At 42.6% G+C, this 20501-nt stretch overlaps 1 protein-coding gene across 2 annotated transcripts in view; it reads right to left on the bottom strand.

Moving 5' to 3' along the window:
* Positions 1 to 20501, bottom strand: part of GRK3 (G protein-coupled receptor kinase 3) — a 138067-nt gene that overhangs the window by 29260 nt on the left and 88306 nt on the right. For both annotated transcript variants that reach the window (XM_075013027.1, XM_075013028.1), the window contains 5 exons: positions 14458 to 14536; positions 13531 to 13661; positions 5805 to 5899; positions 4675 to 4782; positions 144 to 210 (listed from right to left, as the gene is read on the bottom strand). In XM_075013027.1, the coding sequence (XP_074869128.1) occupies positions 144 to 210; positions 4675 to 4782; positions 5805 to 5899; positions 13531 to 13661; positions 14458 to 14536 (480 nt within the window). The remainder of the gene's footprint in view (positions 1 to 143; positions 211 to 4674; positions 4783 to 5804; positions 5900 to 13530; positions 13662 to 14457; positions 14537 to 20501) is intronic.

Here is a 20501-nt window from a genome sequence, read left to right as displayed (position 1 = left end):
CCTTGGAAGAGTTTGGCAGCGAGTTCCTCCATGTATGCATTTGAAATAAAGGTATTTCTCAAAAGGAAGTGATGTACGGAATTTCTTGAAGGACATGTAATTAACGTGAAAAACATAAATCAAATGACCACTAGAATCCTTACCACGGTGAGTGTCATCCGGTCGATCTCATGCTTATCTTTGGTTTTGTGCTGTCTGAAAGGACTGTGGCTGTAGAAATAAAAAAAAAATGCACTAATAAATGTAAAGCCATAACATATCCTCTTATTTCAGCTGTGGCAACCCCAGAAAAAGAGTGTAGCATCCTGTCAGTCACATTGTTCAAACTCATCAATCCCATCCTGTTGAACAATAAAACAAGCAGTGAAACTTTTATCATTTTCAGTGAAAACTAGACTGGTGAAATACTGCACAGAAGTCAACACTGCGGGTGGGAAACACCCAGTAATGTCTGAGTTTGTTTTGATGAGACTACATTTTCTGTGAAAACCTGCAGTGCTTTGCAAATGTAAATTTCTTCCTGTAGGTTTGGTATTGCTTTAACTTCCATAACAGACTTTACAATCAGCTTTAGAAAAAAACAGATCTTTTAAGCTTTCACTGACTCACACAAATTTCACCATGGTTACAAAATAGGAAAACCTAATACTGTTACTTCATAAGAATGCATGCAGTGGGTTAGCTTACAAATGAATGTACTTTGAGTAATCATTCCAGTCCTTACGGATCAAGTAGTGAAGCAAATCTCCCATAAAATAAACAACTCAGAAGCAACCAAAAGTTTTACATTTTTAAAAAAAGGCCACCTACAAATGAAAACCCAATGAATTCTATGGAGCTGCTGACTCCATTATATATGGAAAGCAAGTAGCAAGAGATTAGAATCTACGAGTGAAATGGAAAGCAGTCCATGGACAGTCTGTAGTGGATGACTGACAGTCTGAGAGTATGTAGAGCCCCTACATTAAATGCACAAAATTTGGACTTGGTATAAGAGTATTTCTAGCAAATGAGGATACTTAAGGACAGGACTGATTTGCCTGAATGGACTGTTTTATGCACCTATATTTCAGATGTTCTATGAACTTTGAAAGTGATAATCCATAACAGTCCTTGAGATATTATAGGAACATAAGAACAGCCACAATGGGTCAGACCAAAGGTCCATCTAGCCCAGTATCCTGTCTTCCCACTGCAATTAATGCCAGATGCCCCAGATGAAGTGAGCGGAACAGGTAATCTATAAGTGATACCTCTCCTGCCATCCATTTCTAAACTCTCATAAACAGAGACCAGGGACAGTATTCCTACCAATTCTAGCTAATAAGGATTGATGGACCTAGCCTCCATGAATTTATCTAGCTCTTTTTTGAACCCTGAATAAGTCCTGGTCTTCAAAACATCCTCTGGCAAGGAGTTCCACAGGCTGATTGCACTGTGTGAAGAAAATCTTCCTTTTGCTTGTTTTAAGCCTGCTACCTATTAATTTTATTTGGTGACTCCCTAGTTCTTCTGTTACGGGAACAGGTAAATAACTTTTCCTTATTGAAAACAACAAGAAATCGTGTGGCACCTTGTAGACTAACAGATATTTTGGAGCATAAGCTTTTGTGGGCGAAGACCCTCTTGGTCAGATGCATCAGCAGGTCTTCACCCACGAAATCTTATGCTCCAAAATATCTGTTAGTCTACAAGGTGCCACATGATTTCTTGCTGTTTTTGAAGATACAGACTAATTCGGTTACTCCTCTGATACTTCTTCCTTCTTGACTTTCTCAATACCTGTCATGATTTTATAGACCTCTGCCATATCCACCCCGCACCCCTGCCCCTCTTAGTCTCCTCTTTTCTACATTTTATAGATTTTCTACAGTAATGGTAAGCATCAACTTGAAGAATTATTTAATCAAGGGCTGGGTGGGTTGTTTAATATTGAGATATATTTCCTGTCTCCAAATCTAGGGAGAAAGTTACTTTTCTATAAACAAAATACATATTTTCACATTAGTCTATTAAAAATGGCAATGAGCTCTGTGTTTAATGATACCACTAACAGTCCATCACAGTGTTATATGAAAGCTCCTACTGGCCTGCTTAGTCGTTTTGCTCATTATCCTGAAGAAATTTCTGCACCAAGAATTTCACAGAGGGATCACTATGTTACGCTTCTGTGACACTCAGCCAGGTCGGGGTGGTGACTAGAATTTGAAGGATTAAATGTGGCCTCAGATAAAGCAACAAGGCAGCTTTGACAAAAAATCAGTGGGATTGGCTGCAGAACGTCTCCTATACGGTAACATCTACACAACTTTTTAATTCTATATACTTACAGTAAATGAAGTCCTTTTGTTGTGAACAATGAACTGCTAACATGGGTGGGCCTTGTACTGATATTAAAAGCTAGATGTTCACCTTGCTTTGTAAAATGCTCTGAGCTCCCTGGACACAAGAGCTATGTTACACCTTATTGTTAGTTATTACCACTAACACGTCCATCCAATTGGACAAGACAAAAGGAAAAATCTAACTTACAAACAATATTCTTGAACTACTACTAATGGACCCTGACCATCTCAAAACAGACTGCTTCAGTTGTAAGAATGAGCATGTCATGTTTAAACAAACACTTGCTGATTGGAAAGTTTCCAGTTCCACGTACCCAGAGCACATGTGGGAATACCCACAAGGACCAGCACTGTTCACTGTATTGCTCACCTTCTTTGGCAATAACACCTGAAGCTGCAATACAATAGAGTTAACAGGAGGCTTCTTTTACATAGTAAACACATCATTACAGACACCACTCCCAGGCAGACATCCATCCAACAGGCCAGAAGGTGAAATTATTTATCAAGTGCCTAATACTTCAAGGGAAAGATCAGGAAATCTGTCCTCTTCCCTTCCCCATCTCTACTCCCCAGACACCAGGAGTAGCAAAGGGAGTGGCAGCCAGACCACCATTCTTTTGTGCATCCCCCCGACACCTAGCAATGTGAAGCAGGCGCCCCACAGATATTCTTCGAGGGTGGACTTTTAAACAAAACACACAGAAGCCCTGTCCTCTGAGAGAAGCAGCTTCGCAGAAGCAGAGACTGATCCCAAGACTTCCCTGATGGCACCTATAGAATAAACAGACTTTTAAGGCCAGAATGCAACATGAGATCATCTTGATTTCCTGCCTGCACAATACAGGAGGCAGAATTTCTTCGAGTAGTAGCATGTCTTGACTTGAACCTGTCCAAGGATGGAGAATGTGCCACTCCTTTGATAGCTTTCTCAAATGGCTGATGACACTCACTTGTGGAAATCTGTGCCTTATTTTTAATTTGAAGCTGTCTGGTTTCACCTTCCAGCCACTCATTCTTGATATGTCATTTGCTGCTACAATAAAAAAACCCTTTAGTACCCGTATTCTTTCCCAAGAAGGCCCTTCCTTAATGCAAGGTCATACACTCAGCTTCTAGCACGAAGGTGGGAATGGGGGAACGTGATATTAGGGGGGATGACAACACACAGGACTTGTGGCACAGGGAGAAGGAGGTGCACACAGGGTACCAACCAGAAGGAGAGGGAAGGAAGGGAGCACACAGATCCAGGGAGGTGGGAAGATGCCAAACAAGGAGCTTATGAGACACAATGAAGAAATGCAGGGAGTTCCTGGTGCTTGCAAAACACTTGGCCTGCACAAGCTACAAATTGGTGTGACGACCTAATTACTGTAACGGCCACCTTTCCGGCTTCTGTATTGTTTCCTGTGGTCCATTCAAACACAGCCATTAAAATCATCTCCTCTGACTACTGATTTGACAAGTAACTTCCACTCAGTCCCACAAAGCCCAGCATCAGTTCCTCCTTCACCACATCTAGTTCAAGCTTTTTGTTAAACTATTTGAATCCCAACACAACTCAGTCCCTCTCTGCTTACCTCATCTAAGCCCTTTATTTGCTTCGGCCACTTGATACCAGCTCCTCCCACTGTTCTTTGCACCTTCTTCCAGGCCATGCCTTACACATTACAGAAATACAGTGCTCTTCTTCAGGTCTGGCAAACTCAAACGCTTGTCTCTCTCACCAACAAAGCTGGTTCAATAAAAGATATTACCTCACCTACCTTGTCCCTCTACAACACTGCCTACAACCTATACATGCAATGCTCTCCAAGCCAGTCCATAACACCACTATCCTCTCCTCTTACAATCCTTTTGGAAAACCCACTTCTTCAAAAAAGAAGTTAACACACAGGACACAAGATGCTCCAGAAACCCAAAAGCAGGTGCTAACACAGTATAAATTTTAAACCTTGTTGTATTTTTTAATTGCAGTAACACCCCTTCCCCACCACTCACAAAATGACAGACATGATATTTTACTGAGGAAAGGTAGGTCTATGTGGTAAGTCAGTCTTTTGAATGGATATGTCTGAGGAACAAATAAGATCCTGACCTGTTCTCCCACAGCGCAATATCTGTAGCCACTATGAAAAGCAGAAATTCTGTGAGGCAGAAGGAACCTAGAAATCCAAGAAGCCTATTGTTATTCTTTTGTGCAGAGCTTGGGTGAGTAGGAGGAAGTGCAGAACACACAGCATGAAACCATTGTCAGACTGCAGATTACTAGTTTTCTAGACAGAACATAAAAGGCGCCAATATTAAAAAGGCAACAGAATTCACTCACCCTCTCAGAAGTTTGAAAAGCATACAGCCTAGAGAAAACCAGTCTGCACTGCTATCATATGCTGTTCCCTTCTGGAGCACCTCTGGAGCCATGTATCCATGGGTACCACTGGGGGAGACAAGGCAGGTGTCAGAGAGAAAAGGCTACAGAATCTTAATTACAAAACAAAATTAACATTTTATGAAAACCAGCCCCAACCCAACAAGAAACTCTGTCTAGATCATGGTGACTTTCTAAATAATTTTAAAATGAAATCACTTTGACCACACTTATACCTATTTGGATTTTCATTTTTTGGGAAGCCATGGAGGAGGCATTACAATGCTTTAAAAAATGACCAGATCAGGCAGAAGAGAGCTGATCCCCAAGCTGTAATCTTTTCCTGGACTTTAGTGAATGTCCAATCACTTTAAACATACACAGGCCTAATTCATGCTTTGTGCAAATCCAATCAAATCACTCTAGGGATGAATCTGACGCTCCAAGTACAGAGTGCCATAGAAGATATGGTAACTGCTGACACAAAAAAAGAAGGCAGAATTCAATTACACACCTGTAATCCACTGAAGCCAGCAGGTGCAAACGAGAGCAAAATTTGGCCCAAACTCTAGCAATAATATGGATGCACATGTGTAAAAGCACAATAAACCTCAAATTTTGGTTTCCTAAAGGCCACCACTTTGAATAATTAAAACAATCTGGTGCTTCAAATCAAGCAGGGTCCTCATTTACGCAGAACAATGAATCATCATGAAATCATGGGTCATCTTCCAGCCCATGCCTACACATCAGCTGTTACAACTGCACAGCATGTCAGAAATTAGAGATGTAGGAGAACTAGCAGTTTATCTAGTCTCTTTCCCAGCTAATGCAGGATGGCCCCTACAAAACATTTTGAGAGCTTTTGGTGTCCAAAGCAACAGGGCTTCCACCATTCTCTGGCAAGAGTGCTGCTCACACTAACAGGGCTTATTATGAGGAAGTTGACCTCTATATTCAGCCATAGTTTTTTTCCACATTTTAATCCATTCCACCTAGTTTGTAGCATCCAAATAATTTTTCTCAGGCCTTCTTTCCTAAGCCTTTCAAAATATACGTAGACTGTGAAACATACGATGTGCAACACTTACACACTAGCATGTGGTTTCTTTTTGGAAAAATCACAAGCAAGACCAAGGTCTGATATTCTCACATGTCCATGCTCATCCAACAGGATGTTAGCAGGCTAGAAGCACACAAAGAGAGAAAGCAGTCAAGTAGCACTTTAAAGACTAGCAAAATGTTTTACAAAGAGAGAAGTGTTATTGGCAACTGAAAAATATAAGCCTTTCATAAACAGGACAAATTCATCAAGCAGCAAAACAGACTTACATGCCCCTCCAGTCTCTGACAACTGCTGCTTTTACTAACTGCATACAAAACAAGTAACAAGCAGTTTTGTACAACCAAGATCTGATTATATTTGAGTTTAGATTGGCCTTTATACTGTACCAAAATGCAATGAGAAGGAAAACCTCAAAGGTTACACCAGGCAAGAAAGTAAAACAGACCAATTAGCCTTATTTGCTGCATATGGGGTAGAGCCAGGGACTGAGAACACCTAAGGGTGGAGAAAGTTCAGCCAGAGGAAGAGCTGGGATAGGCTTATATAGACAGAGTAAGTTGGTGATCAGAAAAGGAACTGCAGAGCTCCTCACAGCAGCATCAGCTAGAGTGGAGGTGATATGATGAGGTAGAAAGAGGCCATAGAGGGGAAACTAAGCCCTGGGATTCTAAGTTGGACAGCAGACCACGGCAAGCAGCCGAGAGGTGAGAGCCATGGGGAGTGGAGGAGGACCCAGTGGTAGCCAAGAGGTAAGCCAGAAGACAGAGAATAGAGGCAGGAAAGCGGACAAGAAAACAGTAAAGGCCAGAACTTGAACGAACTGTGCACAGTGGGCCTAAACCGGAGCCTGGAGTGGTGGGCAGGTCCAGGTTCCTCTACTGGCCACAGGAAGAAGCCCAGATTTCAAAAACTGAGACCACAGGTAGACAGCTTGTCCAATCATACTCTGATTCCCAGAAAGGAGTGAACTATATACTGCTAGAGAGATTCTGCACCACTGTGTCTAGCAGAAATTACATCCCTCACAGACTTCTTTGCTTCCCCCAAGAAAAGTTACTTCTGATGGGGAAGGCAGAAGAGCAGTCCTGCGGTCCTCCCACCCGGTACGTTTTTCAGTGCCCAAGTCAGCTAACAGACAGGTGAATCACTGTGGGGCTGAGGGCAGAACTGGGGAAGATGCAGCTTATGGTTTCTACCCTGCACCAGGCTCAGCAGTCAGTCCCAGCTGGGCCGGAGAGGATGGGACTTCCTCTCCACCTGCACAGCAAAAAGGGGTTTGTGGGATTTCTCCCCTGGTTATAGGAAGGTCTGCAAATTCCCCTGACCTCCATGCTTCCTGCACCCACTGCTCATCAGCTGCAGGAGCTGGGATCACTGTACAGGGAGTTGCTTTCCCATCTGCCGAAACCCCAGGCACCCAGAGCCCCTCATATACGCTGTCATCCCATCCAGCTTCATTTCCTCCCCAGCCACAAGCCCTATCCCCCTGCACCTGGACCACCTCAATGGAGCCACCTGCACTCAGATGCCCACCATACCAAGACCCAACCACCTATTCCAAGACCCCCAGCAGAGTTCCATTTGCACTCAGAACCCCCAAACAAGCCCCAGTGCATCTTGATTTCCACCCCAACACACACCTGGATCCCTCACTGAGACACCCAAATGCAGATTTGCCCCACACAGAACATTCTCCACCTATGCCTGAATTCTTCTACATTTGGGTCCTGCCTCGCTGGGCCTGTCTGCACGCATCTGGTGCACCTGGCACTGAGGGACAGGACTATAGGAGGGTTCTGGAATTTAAAATATTGTGCACAGATGGGGAGGGGGGCAGAGGGCAGATTTTTAATTTTCGTCAGAGCAGACTGCCCTTGGGAGTAAGTGTAGTGCCCTGGCCAGATGGCTGAGTCCTCAAAAGGGACTCCTAGCCCCAGACAGAGACACCATGATGTAAGCAATCAAACGAGGCAGCACCAGATCAGAGGAGAGCTGATCCCCAAACCCAGTGCTAAGTGAGCTCATGAGAGAGGCTCATTGCAGACTTCATGCTAACTTGACCCCATGATGTAGATTTCGCATTCTGTTGGACTCGTAACAAGAGTGCCCAAGTCTACATCTTTGTCCTGCTACTTCTATTCCTGGACCCTACTTTTTGAAATCTCTGTACAGTATGTCTTGTCACCCCGTTCGGTCCCTTTGTGTCACTCCCGGAATGTCCTTCAGCCCTGTCGTCTTTAATGAGACATCCTCAAGACTTATTCCTCCCCATTAGTCTTCCGTCACTTCCCTCCTTCTCTCATTGTTTCCCCAAACTAGGAAGGGAATATAGTCATTATCATGAACTGAAAGGTGAACACAGTGGACAGGATTTATTCTCAGATAACCAGGGAAATCAGTTTCCTAAGTTATTAATCTGAATAATAAAATTTACAGCCAACATTTAAACCAAACTAAATTGTACTGAGTGTTAAGTCATCTCTATTAATTTTCATTGTATTTAACAGTTGTAATACTGGTATGAAATGGCATCATTTCCATAGCTGTGGTCTTCTGAAGCAGTAACAGCACTTGATTAAGAAAGTGTCTGCAAAGCACAGCTAAACAGTGCGTGCTGCAGTGGATACGGAGTCATCTACAAAGCTTTTCCATCTAAAAGGCTCTCTTTTATGGAGTGTTGTTGTAGCTGTGTTTATCCAAGTATATTACAGTGAAAAGGTGGGTGAGGTAACATCTTTTATTGGAACAGCTTCCACTGGTGAGCACAAAAAGATTTTGAGCTTACACAGGGCTATCCTTCAGCTCAGCAAAAGCTGGTCACTTTCACCCACGGCTGATCCAATAAAAAATTACCTCTCCCACCTTCTCTCTCTAGAATTTCTTTTGTCCACTGTAACTCCTCAACTGGCAACTTTAAACACAGTCTTTCAAACAGGTGGAACTAACAAGTGTCCAGACACAACAGTGATGGAGGCCTACAAAGTGTCTAGCGAGGTTACACAGAAAAAAGTTAGCAGCAGGAAGCAGACAAAATAATTTTCCAACTTTGTTTGTCTGAACACAGATCTAGCAGGTCTCTACAACCTGCTAGTGTTTTGTGAGTGAAGACCTCACAGCCCAGAGCTGGGTAAATCACAGGGGAGCCTTCTAGTATTCTAATTTGATAGTAAGTATTACCTATCCTGGTCCCTACACTTCACCAGCAGAGGTGAGGTTCTGTTGGCAAGAGCCCCGTTGGGAACTTAGCAACTGCATTTCCTTTTTATGAGAATTCCTGTAGGCCTCAGGACACACTGGAACATTCCAGTCCAAAATGAATGTACGTACATGTTACAGAGTCAACCACAAAACACAAGGCGCTTCTCTGTGTGTCCGGTATTTTGAAAGAAAATACATTATGCCTGTAAGAAGGGTTCATTCTTAAAAGACTACTTCTTTTCTCGGCAGCCAGCTACTAATGCCAGCAAAACATGTCAAAAGCAATAAGATTCACAGTAAGAATTAAGTAAAACACAAAAATCTTCAAACGGGAAGGACAGAAGGTCGCCATCTGATCCATGAAATGCTAATATGGCAGGAATCTCTTATTTATACACCATATTGAGCTTTTACCCCCCACATTATCAGATGCCCTGACACAACAAGATAACCTGCACTACAGATTAATAAATCTCTGAATGAGGAAGTTCTTTCTAGTTGTGACAAAGTGGTGTTTGCAGGGATTTTACTCCCCTTGTGATGTTGCATGTGTTTCCTACTGGCCAGTGGGTAACTCAGTATACCTAGGCACAACACCAATGCATAGCTGGAGATGAGCATTTCCGTGTGATCAGTTCTCACACACAGGCAATGGCCTTCCATGGCCTTTGTAACCTAGGCAATCAGGTGACACCTTTCTCCTGGCTGGTCTGAATTTGAACTGGGCAGTTGGGGAGTGGGGCAGTCTCAGCTGACTTGAGAGGGAGGAAGGAGGGATAGGGCCCCAACTCAGAGACCAGCATGGGTCCCTCTCCCAAAGATGGATTGTACTGACAGCTTCTGGTTTCTGTGCTGACAAGTCAGTTCTAAGCTGTGTTCATGTCTCCTAATAATCTTCTGTTCTACTTGCTGGCTCAGAGTCACATCTGACTGCAGATGAGTGCAGGGAGTGGTGACCCCCACTTTCCGTGACACTAATGCCTAACCTATTTCTTTTTTAAATTACTAATTAAATCTCAAGTCGTAACCTTAAAGTAACATTCTCTCAACAGTGCAGATGAGAGCCTAGAAGCTTAAATGAATAGTCTCAAATAGTCTTAAATGTGCAGCTCCTCTGTGGCTTCTCAGCTGGTAAATAGGCTATTTTAGGTTCCATTCTAACCCACAAACATAATCACAGCTATTTAAACTAGGATCGACAGGGGCAGGGGAGCAAAGCCTGCAGGTAAGTGGACAGCATGACTACATGGGAGATGAATTTGAAATGGGAGGGAGTATGGGCTACACTGGGAGAGTAAAAAGAGGGCCAGGGCAAAACTGGGAGGCAAGACCAAATCAATGTCTGAGATGCCTACATACAAATGCAAGAAGTATGGGAACTAAGCAAGAAGAATTGGAAGTACTAATAAATGAATACAACTCTGATATCACTGGCATCACAGAAACTTGGTGGGATAATACTCATGATTGGAATGTTGGTATTCAACAGCCTGCTTAGGAAGGACAGACAGGGAAAGAAGGGAGGAGGTGTTGCCTTGTATATTAAAAGTGTGCACACTTGGACAGAGGTGGAGATGGACGAAGGAGATGGACGGGTTGAAAGTCTCTGGGTTAGACTCAGAGGAGTAAAAAACAAGGATGAGGTCCTACTAGGAGTCTACTACAGGCCCCCTAGCCAGGTAGAAGAGGTGGATGAGGCTTTCTTTAAACAGCTAACAAAATCATCCAGGGCCCAGTATTTGGTGGTGATGGGGGACTTCAACTATCCAGGTATATGTTGGGAAACTAATACAGCAGGGGACAGACTGTCCAATAAATTCTTGGATTGCATTGCAGACAACTTTTTATTCCAAAAGGTTGAAAAAGCTACCAGAGGGGAAGCTGTTCTAGATTTAATTTTAACAAATAGGGAGGAAATTATTGAAAATTTGAAAGTGGAAGGATGCTTGGGTGAAAGTGATCATAAAATCATAGAGTTCACAATTCTAAGGAAGGGTAGAAGGGAAAACAGTACAATAGAGATAATGGATTTCAGGAAGGCAGATTTTGGTAAACTCAGACAGCTGGTAGGTAAGGTCCCATGGGAAGCTAAACTGAGGGGAAAAACGGCTGAGGAGAGTTGGCAGTTTTTCAAAGGGACATTATTAAAGGCCCAAAAGCAAGCTATCCCGCTGCGTAGGAAAGATAGAAAACATGGCAAAAGACTGCCTTGGCTTAACCAGGAGATCTTGCATGATCTCAAACTAAAAAAGGAATCTTATAAGAAATGGAAACTAGGACAAATTACAAAGGATGAATATAAGCAAACACCGCGAGCGTGCAGGAGCAAGATTAGAAAGGCTAAGGCACAAAATGAGCTCAAACTAGCTACAAGCATAAAGGGAAACAAGAAGGCTTTTTACAAATACATTGGTAACAAGAGGAAGACTAAGGAGAGGGTGGGGCCATTGGTCAGTGAGGAGGGAGGAACAGTAACAGGGAATTTGGAAATGGCAGAAATGTTTAATGATTTCTTTGTTTCGGTCTTCACTGAGAAATCTGAAGGAATGCCTGACATAGCGAATGCTAGTAAAAAAGGGGTAGGCTTAGAAGTTGAAATAAGAAAAGAACAAATTAAAATTTACTTAGAAAAATTAGATGTCTGCAAATCACCAGGGCCTGATGAAATGCATCCTAGAATCCTCAAGGAGCTGATAGAAGAGGTATCTGAGCCTTTAGCAATCATTTTTGGTAAATTGTGGGAGACAGGAGAGATTCCAGAAGACTGGAAAAGGGCAAATATAGTACCCATTCATAAAAAGGGGAACAAGAATAACCCGGGAAACTACAAGCCAGTCAGCTTAACTTCTGTGCCAGGAAAAATAATGGAGCAGGTAATTAAAGAAATCATCTGCAAGCATTTGGAAGGTGGTAACGTGCTAGGGAACAGCCAGCATGGCTTTGTTAAAAACAGATCATGTCAAACCAATCTAATAGCTTTCTTTGATAGAATAACGAGCCTTGTGGATAAGGGAGAAGCGGTGCATGTGGTATACCTAGACTTCAGTAAAGCATTTGACACGGTCTCATATAATATACTTATCAATAAACTACGCAAATACAACTTAGATGGGGCTACTATAAGGTGGGTGAACAACTGGCTGGATAACCATACCCAGAGAGTAGTTATTAATGGTTTTCAATCCAGCTGGAAAAGTGTAACTAGTGGGGTTCCGCAGGGGTCTGTTTTAGGACCGGTTCTGTTCAATATCTTCATTAACGATTTAGATATTGACATAGAAAGTACACTTATTAAGTTTGCAGATGATACCAAGCTGGGAGGGGTTGCAACTTCTTTGGAGGATAGGGTCATAATTCAAAAGGATCTGGATAAACTGGAGAAATGGGCTGAGGCAAACAGGATGAAGTTTAATAAGGACAAATGCAAAGTGCTCCACTTAGGAAGAAATAATCAGTGTCACACATACAGAATGGGAAAGGACTGCCTAGGAATGAGTACAGCAGAAAGGGATCTGGGGGTTATAGTGGACCACAAGCTAAACATGAGTCAACAGTGTGACGCTGTTGCGAAAAAGGCAAACATGATTCTGGGATGCATTAACAGGTGTGTTGTGAACAAGACACGAGAAGTCATTCTCCCGCTCTACTCTGCACTGGTTAGGCCTCAGCTGGAGTATTGTGTCCAGTTCTGGGCACCACAGTTCAGGAAGGATGTGGAGAAATTGGAGAGGGTCCAGAGGAGAGCAACGAGAATGATCAAAGGTCTAGAGAACATGACCTATGAAGAAAGGCTGAAAGAATTGGGCTTGTTTAGTTTGGAAAAGAGAAGATTGAGGGGGGACATGATAGCAGTTTTCAGGTATTTAAAAGGGTCTCCTAAGGCAGAGGGAGGGAACCTGTTCTTCCTTGCCTCTGAGGATAGAACAAGAGGCAATGGACTGAAATTGCAGCAGGGGAGGTTCAGGCTGGACATTAGGAAAAAGTTCCTAACTGTCAGGGTGATCAAACACTGGAACGAATTGCCAAGGGAGGTGGTAGAATCTCCATCACTGGAGCTATTTAAGAAGAGGTTAGATAGATGGCTTTCAGGGATGGTCTAGAAAATGCTTGGTCCTGCCATGAGGGCAGGGGGCTGGACTCGATGGCCTCTCGAGGTCCCTTCCAGTCCTACTTATCTATGATTCTATTAGAGCCCTGCAAACCTGCGGATATCTGCTCCGTCACATTCGCAGATCGGGGGCAGCTACACATTTTGTATCCACACCTTGGTCTACAAACCATGTGCCTTCTTGTGATTTTCCTTCTTTTACCATCTATTCAAAAATTCTCATAAGGCTCCTACCTAACAGAAACCTACTCTTTTTTATAACACATTATAATCATTAATATGAAATAGTTATTAAAAACATCAAAACAAATTTTGAAAGAAGTAATCAGCATTCTCCCAGAATGACAGAGATGATTCTGGACACATAATAGGTTTTCTGTAAGTCTCTTACATTCCCTGGTTATTCATAGTACCCCGTAGCTGGCTGCTTCAATAAAATGGTTACCTTCAAGTCTCTGTATACAACAAATCGATTGTGCATGTGTTCTAACCCCAGGATGATTTCAGTAGCATAAAACCTCATCTCCTTCTCAGAAAACACCCCATGCTGGGAGAGGTGGTAGTGCAAATCTCCCCCTAGAATTAGAAAAACTGACATGTAATTCACGACAGGGAGAAGAATAAAGTCCTATTATCTTGACTGGCGGAGAGCTCTTTTATACCGCGCTATGTAGGACAGTAAGAGTACTAATGTGTAGGTTCTGTCGACTCGTGTGGCAGGAGGGAGCTTGGATTCACACACTTAGGCACTTGCCCCAGATGCGTTCACGAGTGCGTGTGGTGTCAATACACCAAGAAATTAAAGACAAGTAAATAGTCAACAAAAATCAGCAAATATCACTTCATTGTAAAGCTGAATTCACATCACCCATGTTTGCTCCTCTCAGCGAACATTCCAGGAATTAAGTGTCACTTGCAATTAATTTCAAAATCAATTACGTGGGTTTGCAGAAAAATTCAAGTTTCTACTTGCACATGGAAATATTCAGGCTGGAAGTACTTGCATGTCATCCAGTCAGAGAACAGAAACAATACAAGGTGATTTATCTAATTAATCACAACTACCAGAGGTTGGATATTTGCAAAGAACAGTTCATGATCAAACCACAGATTTTCATAGAGTCCTGGATTGCAAGGCCAGAAGTGATGGCTATGAGGATCTAATCTAACATTCTGTATAACACAGGACAGAGAACTGCCCCCAAAATAATTTTTAGAGCAATTTGAATAATCAACTACCATTTTGACTTCAATGAGATTACTCATATTCATGCATTCTCCTCCACCACCACCCCCCGCCCCAAAATTTGATGTTTAAATTTCAAAGTAAGGCTGTGGTCCTGCAGTGATTTCTTTCAGTAATCCATCTTACCATTCATCAGGTCCAGAATAAAGCAGAGTTTGTCAGGGGTGTGGAAGGCATAGGTCATACACACGATAAAAGGGCAGTCCTGTGAGGGAAATCAACAAAGAGTTTATCTCATATAATATGTACTGCCCTGGTTACATTAAGATATTGCTAACTCCATTTCTGTCTTCTAATCTATACCCTTTGAGGTACTCTATATACAGCTGGGAAAATGCTAATAATTTCCTGTTTTCAAAATAAATATATCAAATGAATATATGCAATCAACAACGGCAACTGAACACCTCTGAAGATTTGCAACCCCATGCAGTACCCTCACAGATCATGTTCGGAGGAGGAAATGTTATCTGTGTTCCCACTGGCCTTATCATTTAAAAAAAAAAAAACACATCTTTAAGCTCACAGGTTACGCAAGAGCCTAAGTAGTAAGGAGGAGGGTCCCTTCGGGCATGTAAAAGGAACTTGGGTGACACATCACAGGAATACCGTTTAGCCATTTGAAGCAAAGAAATAATAAATAATTTGAAAGAATTCATACAGAAGATGTGCATAATCAGAACAGGTAATTTTTATCTTGACCTGCAGCTTAAGTTTCTGTACATGGATAAAATTCAAGCCAGTCAGCTGAGCTCCACAGATACTCATCTAGAGCAGACAATTTAGAATTTTGCTGCCCTCTGGTGGTCATGTAACACTTCCCTCAGCTCCCCAGCTGACTTGGAACAAATATAATTAAAACTCTATTATGAAAAATACAAGCCTTTCCCCCACAGAACCAAAGATCAGATCATGTAATCCAGAGATGCAAAAGAGGATGTAGTTTTCAGACTGAAGTCTGTCAACATACAGAAACCCAGCTTTCAGGGAATGAGTATATTTCCTTCTCCATATCCTATGTAACCACAGTCCAGATAGCTGGTTTCCAAGATGTAAGGTAGAACAGAATCCGGGTGGGAATAAGCTATTTTATTACTGATTCCCTCTTAGAGAAGAAAAAATAGGTACCATACAATTGGAGTTCTCCCACATGTGCACAAGGCTAAGATACAAAGGAAACCACGGACAGCTTGTGAAAACTGGGACACAGGCACACTGACTCAACATCAATGGCAGAAAGAAGAAACCTAGGGGGAGAGGAGGGATGTAGTAGCAGCTTATATACAGAATCATAAGCCCTGCCCTCCAGAGGGCACCACATTTAGCCCTACAGATACCGCTAAGGCAAAAATAGCTGACGACCATGCACACGGGCATGTGCACATCTCCAATGGAACCGATGTGAACAAGCACTCCAAGAATATTTTTCCTGCATTAACTTGCTCTGTTACAAGGAGAAACATCAGTAGCAGATGTACAGAATTGTTTCTAGGAACTAAAAGGGAGAAAGATTGTTGCTAATCCTCAATAGAAAAAGTGAACTTTTATTAGCCACTCATCTAATGATGGACAATGACTTTGTTGTATCACAGCATTAGATCCTACCGTTTGAAGCTTTGTGGAAAGTTTCATTTCTGAAGACACGGCCCTGGGAAAATTTGAACCCACATTCAAATTTGAAGCCATAGATTCACAGGATTTTAAGATCAGATAGAATCACAGAATGACAGGATTGGAAGAGACCTCAGGAAAGCACTGAGTCCAAACCCCTCTTAAAAGCAGAGGTAACCCCACCTAAATCATCCCAGCAAGGGTGTTCTCAAGATGGGACTTACAAACTTCTAGGGATGGAGATTCCACCACCTTCCTAGGTAACCCAGTCCAGTGCTTCACCACCCTCCTAGTGAAATAGGTTTTTTGTCGTCTCTCAACCCCGCCCCCCATATCCAACCTAGACTTCCCACACAGCAACTTGAAACCACTGCTCCTCATTTTGTCATCTGTCACCACTGGGAACAGCCTCTCTCCATTCTCTTTAGGACAGGAGTATTATGATCATTTAGTCTGATCCCTGTCATTTCTACATCAACGCCATAACGTCTGGCTGAGCTACAGCACACTTTACCTTGAGAAAAAAAACTAACTCTAAACACTGCAGGTGACAGAGACTCCACCACATTGCATAGTAAATTGTTCCAAGGAATAATTACTCTCCATGGTAAAACAACTGATCATTATTTGCAGTCATAATTTCCTAGCTCTAACTTCAAGCCCCATCTCAAGTCCATGACTGCCTCCCTCCCTAAAAACAGAGGCAAGAGAAAGAGTAGGATTTCCTCAGATAAAAGGTGCTGGAGAGGTACAAACCATTCTGCTTTGAGGGGATCCAACTTACTGGAGCAATTAGCCTCAAGAAGAACCTAAATTCCAAGGGGAGCACCTTGCTGAAAAAATTTTTTTCCCCCCCCGAGACTTTACTTTGCCTTAAAATTTCTGGTAGAAAAATGTTTGCCAGCAAGGCAGAGCAGACAGGAGAGCTGAAAAAATATCACATGATCACTTAAAGGCAATGAAATTCTGATCTGTCTCACTGTTCTGGCACTCAGCTGTCCACACTGAGTGAATGTATATACTACGCTCCTTTCAGCAACACAGCTGAGTTGCTAGAAGTCAGGCAGCATACCTGCATCCTATTTGTCAGCACTTCTGCCAACAAGAGCGTTCTCACTCAATAGCCCATGTAAACAAAGCCTGAGGTTAAAAAATGTGGAAAAATAAAGGCACAGCCATACACTTGTATTTATGAGTGAATGACCAATATTAGATAAAATTCTCATACATATCAAGAGTTTTAGGTATTAAAACAAAGCTTGCTCCAGATAATGGACCACTATAGCATGGAATGTATCAATTTAACCAGACAAACATGGTGTTGAGTACTGCTCGTAGCCACATGTGGGTGCTACATAGAAGTTTGAGATAAAACTTCAAGTTGTGCTCTAAATACTCTATTTTCTATTAATGGGAGAAAATGCAAAAGGCTTTAGAAAATATCTCTAAGACATTTAAAATCTTCTACTGAAAATCGCTCCAAAAGCAATAGAAGGTGCCTCTGTAATGTGCTGCTTTGAACAGCAACTTTTATATTACCAGTATTTGTCTTTCATTAGTATGTAAGGACTGCAGTCAGGGCTCAGGGTTCAACCATGCTTGGTAACATACAGACACAACAAAAAGATGTTCCCTATCCCAAAGAGCCTACCATTTAATTATAAGCTGAGAACACAGTGAATACATCATTCCAGCTGGGGGGAACAAAACATAACAGTGACACGATAAAGCAGCAGTTACAGCACACTATCTGCCTAGCCATTTTTACTGCGTACATGATTAAAAGAAACAGTCACTGAGGGGTACATAAAGAAACATGGAAGGGTGCCAAAAATCTGCATGCAGATACTTAAAGTGAAACAGAAAATCTTCCTAGCTAAGTGCTCTGCTGGCTAACTCCTTAGCCTCTGCTGCAGCAGCTGCATCTACTTTGGACAAGGTATAGCTGGCCCTCTGGGACTTGTAAAAGCATGTGGCTCATCTATGTGCCTCTGATTCAGTGCTGGGAGTCCCACTCTCCCCTTCACAAGCTAGATTCAGATGGATGCCCAGGGATTAGATTTCTGAATCAAACCCTAGGAAGAAATTTATCAGAGAGGTGGCCGAGTTAGCCTGTATCTTCAAAAACAACACGAAGTCCTGTGGCACCTTTATAGACTAACAGATATTCTGGAGCATAAGTTTTTGAGGGCAAAGACCCGCTTCATCATGCATCTGACAAAGCAGGTCTTTGCCCACGAAAGCTCATGCTCCAAAATATCTGTTACTCTATAAGGTGCCACAGGACTTCTTGTTGTTTTTGTCTGAAAGAAATTGGGTTTTAGCTACCAAACCAAAACATGGAAAAGGGGCAGTTTTGCATTTGATCCTGTGCACCAACCTGCCTGGACACCACAGGCAGCTACCCCATGCTGCTGCCCATGCTACTGCAGCCATGATACTATTCTGAGCCCAGCAAGAGCTTAAGCTGGGATCCCAGCCCCAGCGACAACTGTGGGCATGGCCTTGAAGACACATGGTGGAACAGTCTGAGCAATGCAAGAACTGTGGCCATGTTAAACCCCTAGGCTGACTGGTACCAGCTGCCTCAGGTTCACAGAACTCAGGTGAAAGGGTTGTTTAATTGTGGTATATATGTTTGTGTTTAGGCTGCAGCCTAAGCATTGAGATCTTTTCACCACACGGAGCCCCAGAAGCCAGGTTCTAGACCAAGTCTGAGCCAGACCCATAATTATACAGCCCCAGAATCTGGAGTCCCCCAAGCCCTCGTCAGCTGGTACAGGCAGCCATGAGTTTTAAACTGCAGTGTAGATGCATCCGCTATGTCTACACTACAGTGATCTTTTGAAAGAAGTCCTTCCAGAAGATCTCTTCCAAAAGAACGTCTTTCAAAAGAGTGCATCCACATGCAAAAAAGCAAATCAAAACAGTGATCTGCTCTTTCGAAAGAGAGCATCCACGCAGCCCCTGCTCTTTCAGAAGAACAGGCCAAGGATCGAAAAATACAGTGCCGTCGGGATTATTCTTCCCAAAAAAAAAAACAAAAAACCAAGGGCCTGTGGAGCAACTACACAAGTTTTTCTTCAAAAGCTTTTCAAAGGAAGTGCTCTCCGTGAAAAGGGAGCAGAACAGCGCTTTCGAAAGGAGCGCCGCATTCTTTCAATTTAATTTTAAAAGAACTCTTTTTGTGTGTAGATGCACCACTGGATATTTCCAAAGAGCCCCTTTTTTCCGAAAAATATTGCAAAAGAACTTGCTAGTGTAGATGCAACCACCTTGTGAGGCTGCAAAGTCTGTGCAGGCATTACACGCGCTGCAGAAGACGACGACCTACAGAGGCTAAAGCTTGTGTTCCTCAGGGGTCACACATCCGTCACTACAGAGGAAGAGGGAGAACAAGCCTGCCTGAGGGAGACTGGCACTCCTATCTGTGCCTCTCAGCAGTATCTACCCCTGGTTTTGCCCTGTGCTTACAGGGCAATTTGACGATTCTATCTCAGAGCCAAATCATGCCTCCAAATCAGGTGCCTTGTAGCAAGGAATTTCTTTAGCCAGTGATCCATTTTGGATCTTGTATGTTTCCTTGGTGTGAGCAGCCCTATTTATGGAGGCAAGTTTTTTGGGTTCTCTGAGGACTCAGGGAGAGGAAGAAAAAGAGGGGCGGGAATCAATGTATGGGACAAGCTGAATGAAGGCTTGTGAGGAGAAAGGGATTGTTATTGAGAGAAATATACCCTCCACCCCACCACAATACTACACAGGCTGCAGAGAAAAAAGGACACAACAGGAAGAGCAATCAAGCTGCTGGTGGAAGTCAGGCCATTCGGAGGCTCTGTTACACAAGTGGATTCCACAGTTGATAGCACCACTGGTGCATGGTCCATATCCGCAGGAGCAGACCACTGGTGAGGATTGTGGGTATGCATTTAAGAGAAAACTTACCATTAAACATCTCAACAAGGTTCAAGCACGATATAAATATTCATTAAATATTAGCAAATGCAGACAAAAATGAAACATATATATAATCTCACTGAGATACAGAAAAAAGAAGCCCTGTAGCACTTTAAAGACTAACAAAATAATTTGTTAGGTGATGAACCTTCAGAATTTTCCAGATCTGAAGAAATGGGTCTGTCCCACAAAAGCTCATCACCTGATAAATTATTCAGTTAGTCTTTAAAGTGCTACAGGACTGCTTTCCTGCTTTGCGAAGATATAGGCTAACATGGCGACCTCTCTGTGAGATACAGAATATCTTCTGTTTGAGAATGAAGCAAATTATTTTTATTGGTTATGGAGTTCTTTAAAGTCTACCACGCAGCAGTAATAATTCTGACAGCACAAATAGACGTTATCCAATGAGCATATAACAAAAATTATGTGCAATCCCTGTAATTTTTAACTGGGCTGGGCCACAGAGATGCGCTTACTCTGAGCTGTAAACTGTGAATCTCATTTAAACAGAATTATCATGAGTAAAATTAACCTTTCCACCAACATCCTCTGTTACCATGGTGACAAGAGCTGATTTTAGGCTTTATGTAATAAGGTTATTG

Source organism: Carettochelys insculpta, chromosome 18, assembly GCF_033958435.1.
Source record: "Carettochelys insculpta isolate YL-2023 chromosome 18, ASM3395843v1, whole genome shotgun sequence".
Taxonomy (NCBI): domain Eukaryota; kingdom Metazoa; phylum Chordata; order Testudines; family Carettochelyidae; genus Carettochelys; species Carettochelys insculpta.
The sequence above is the reverse complement of the archived record's forward strand: the minus strand, read 5'-3'. Positions and strand labels throughout refer to the sequence as shown.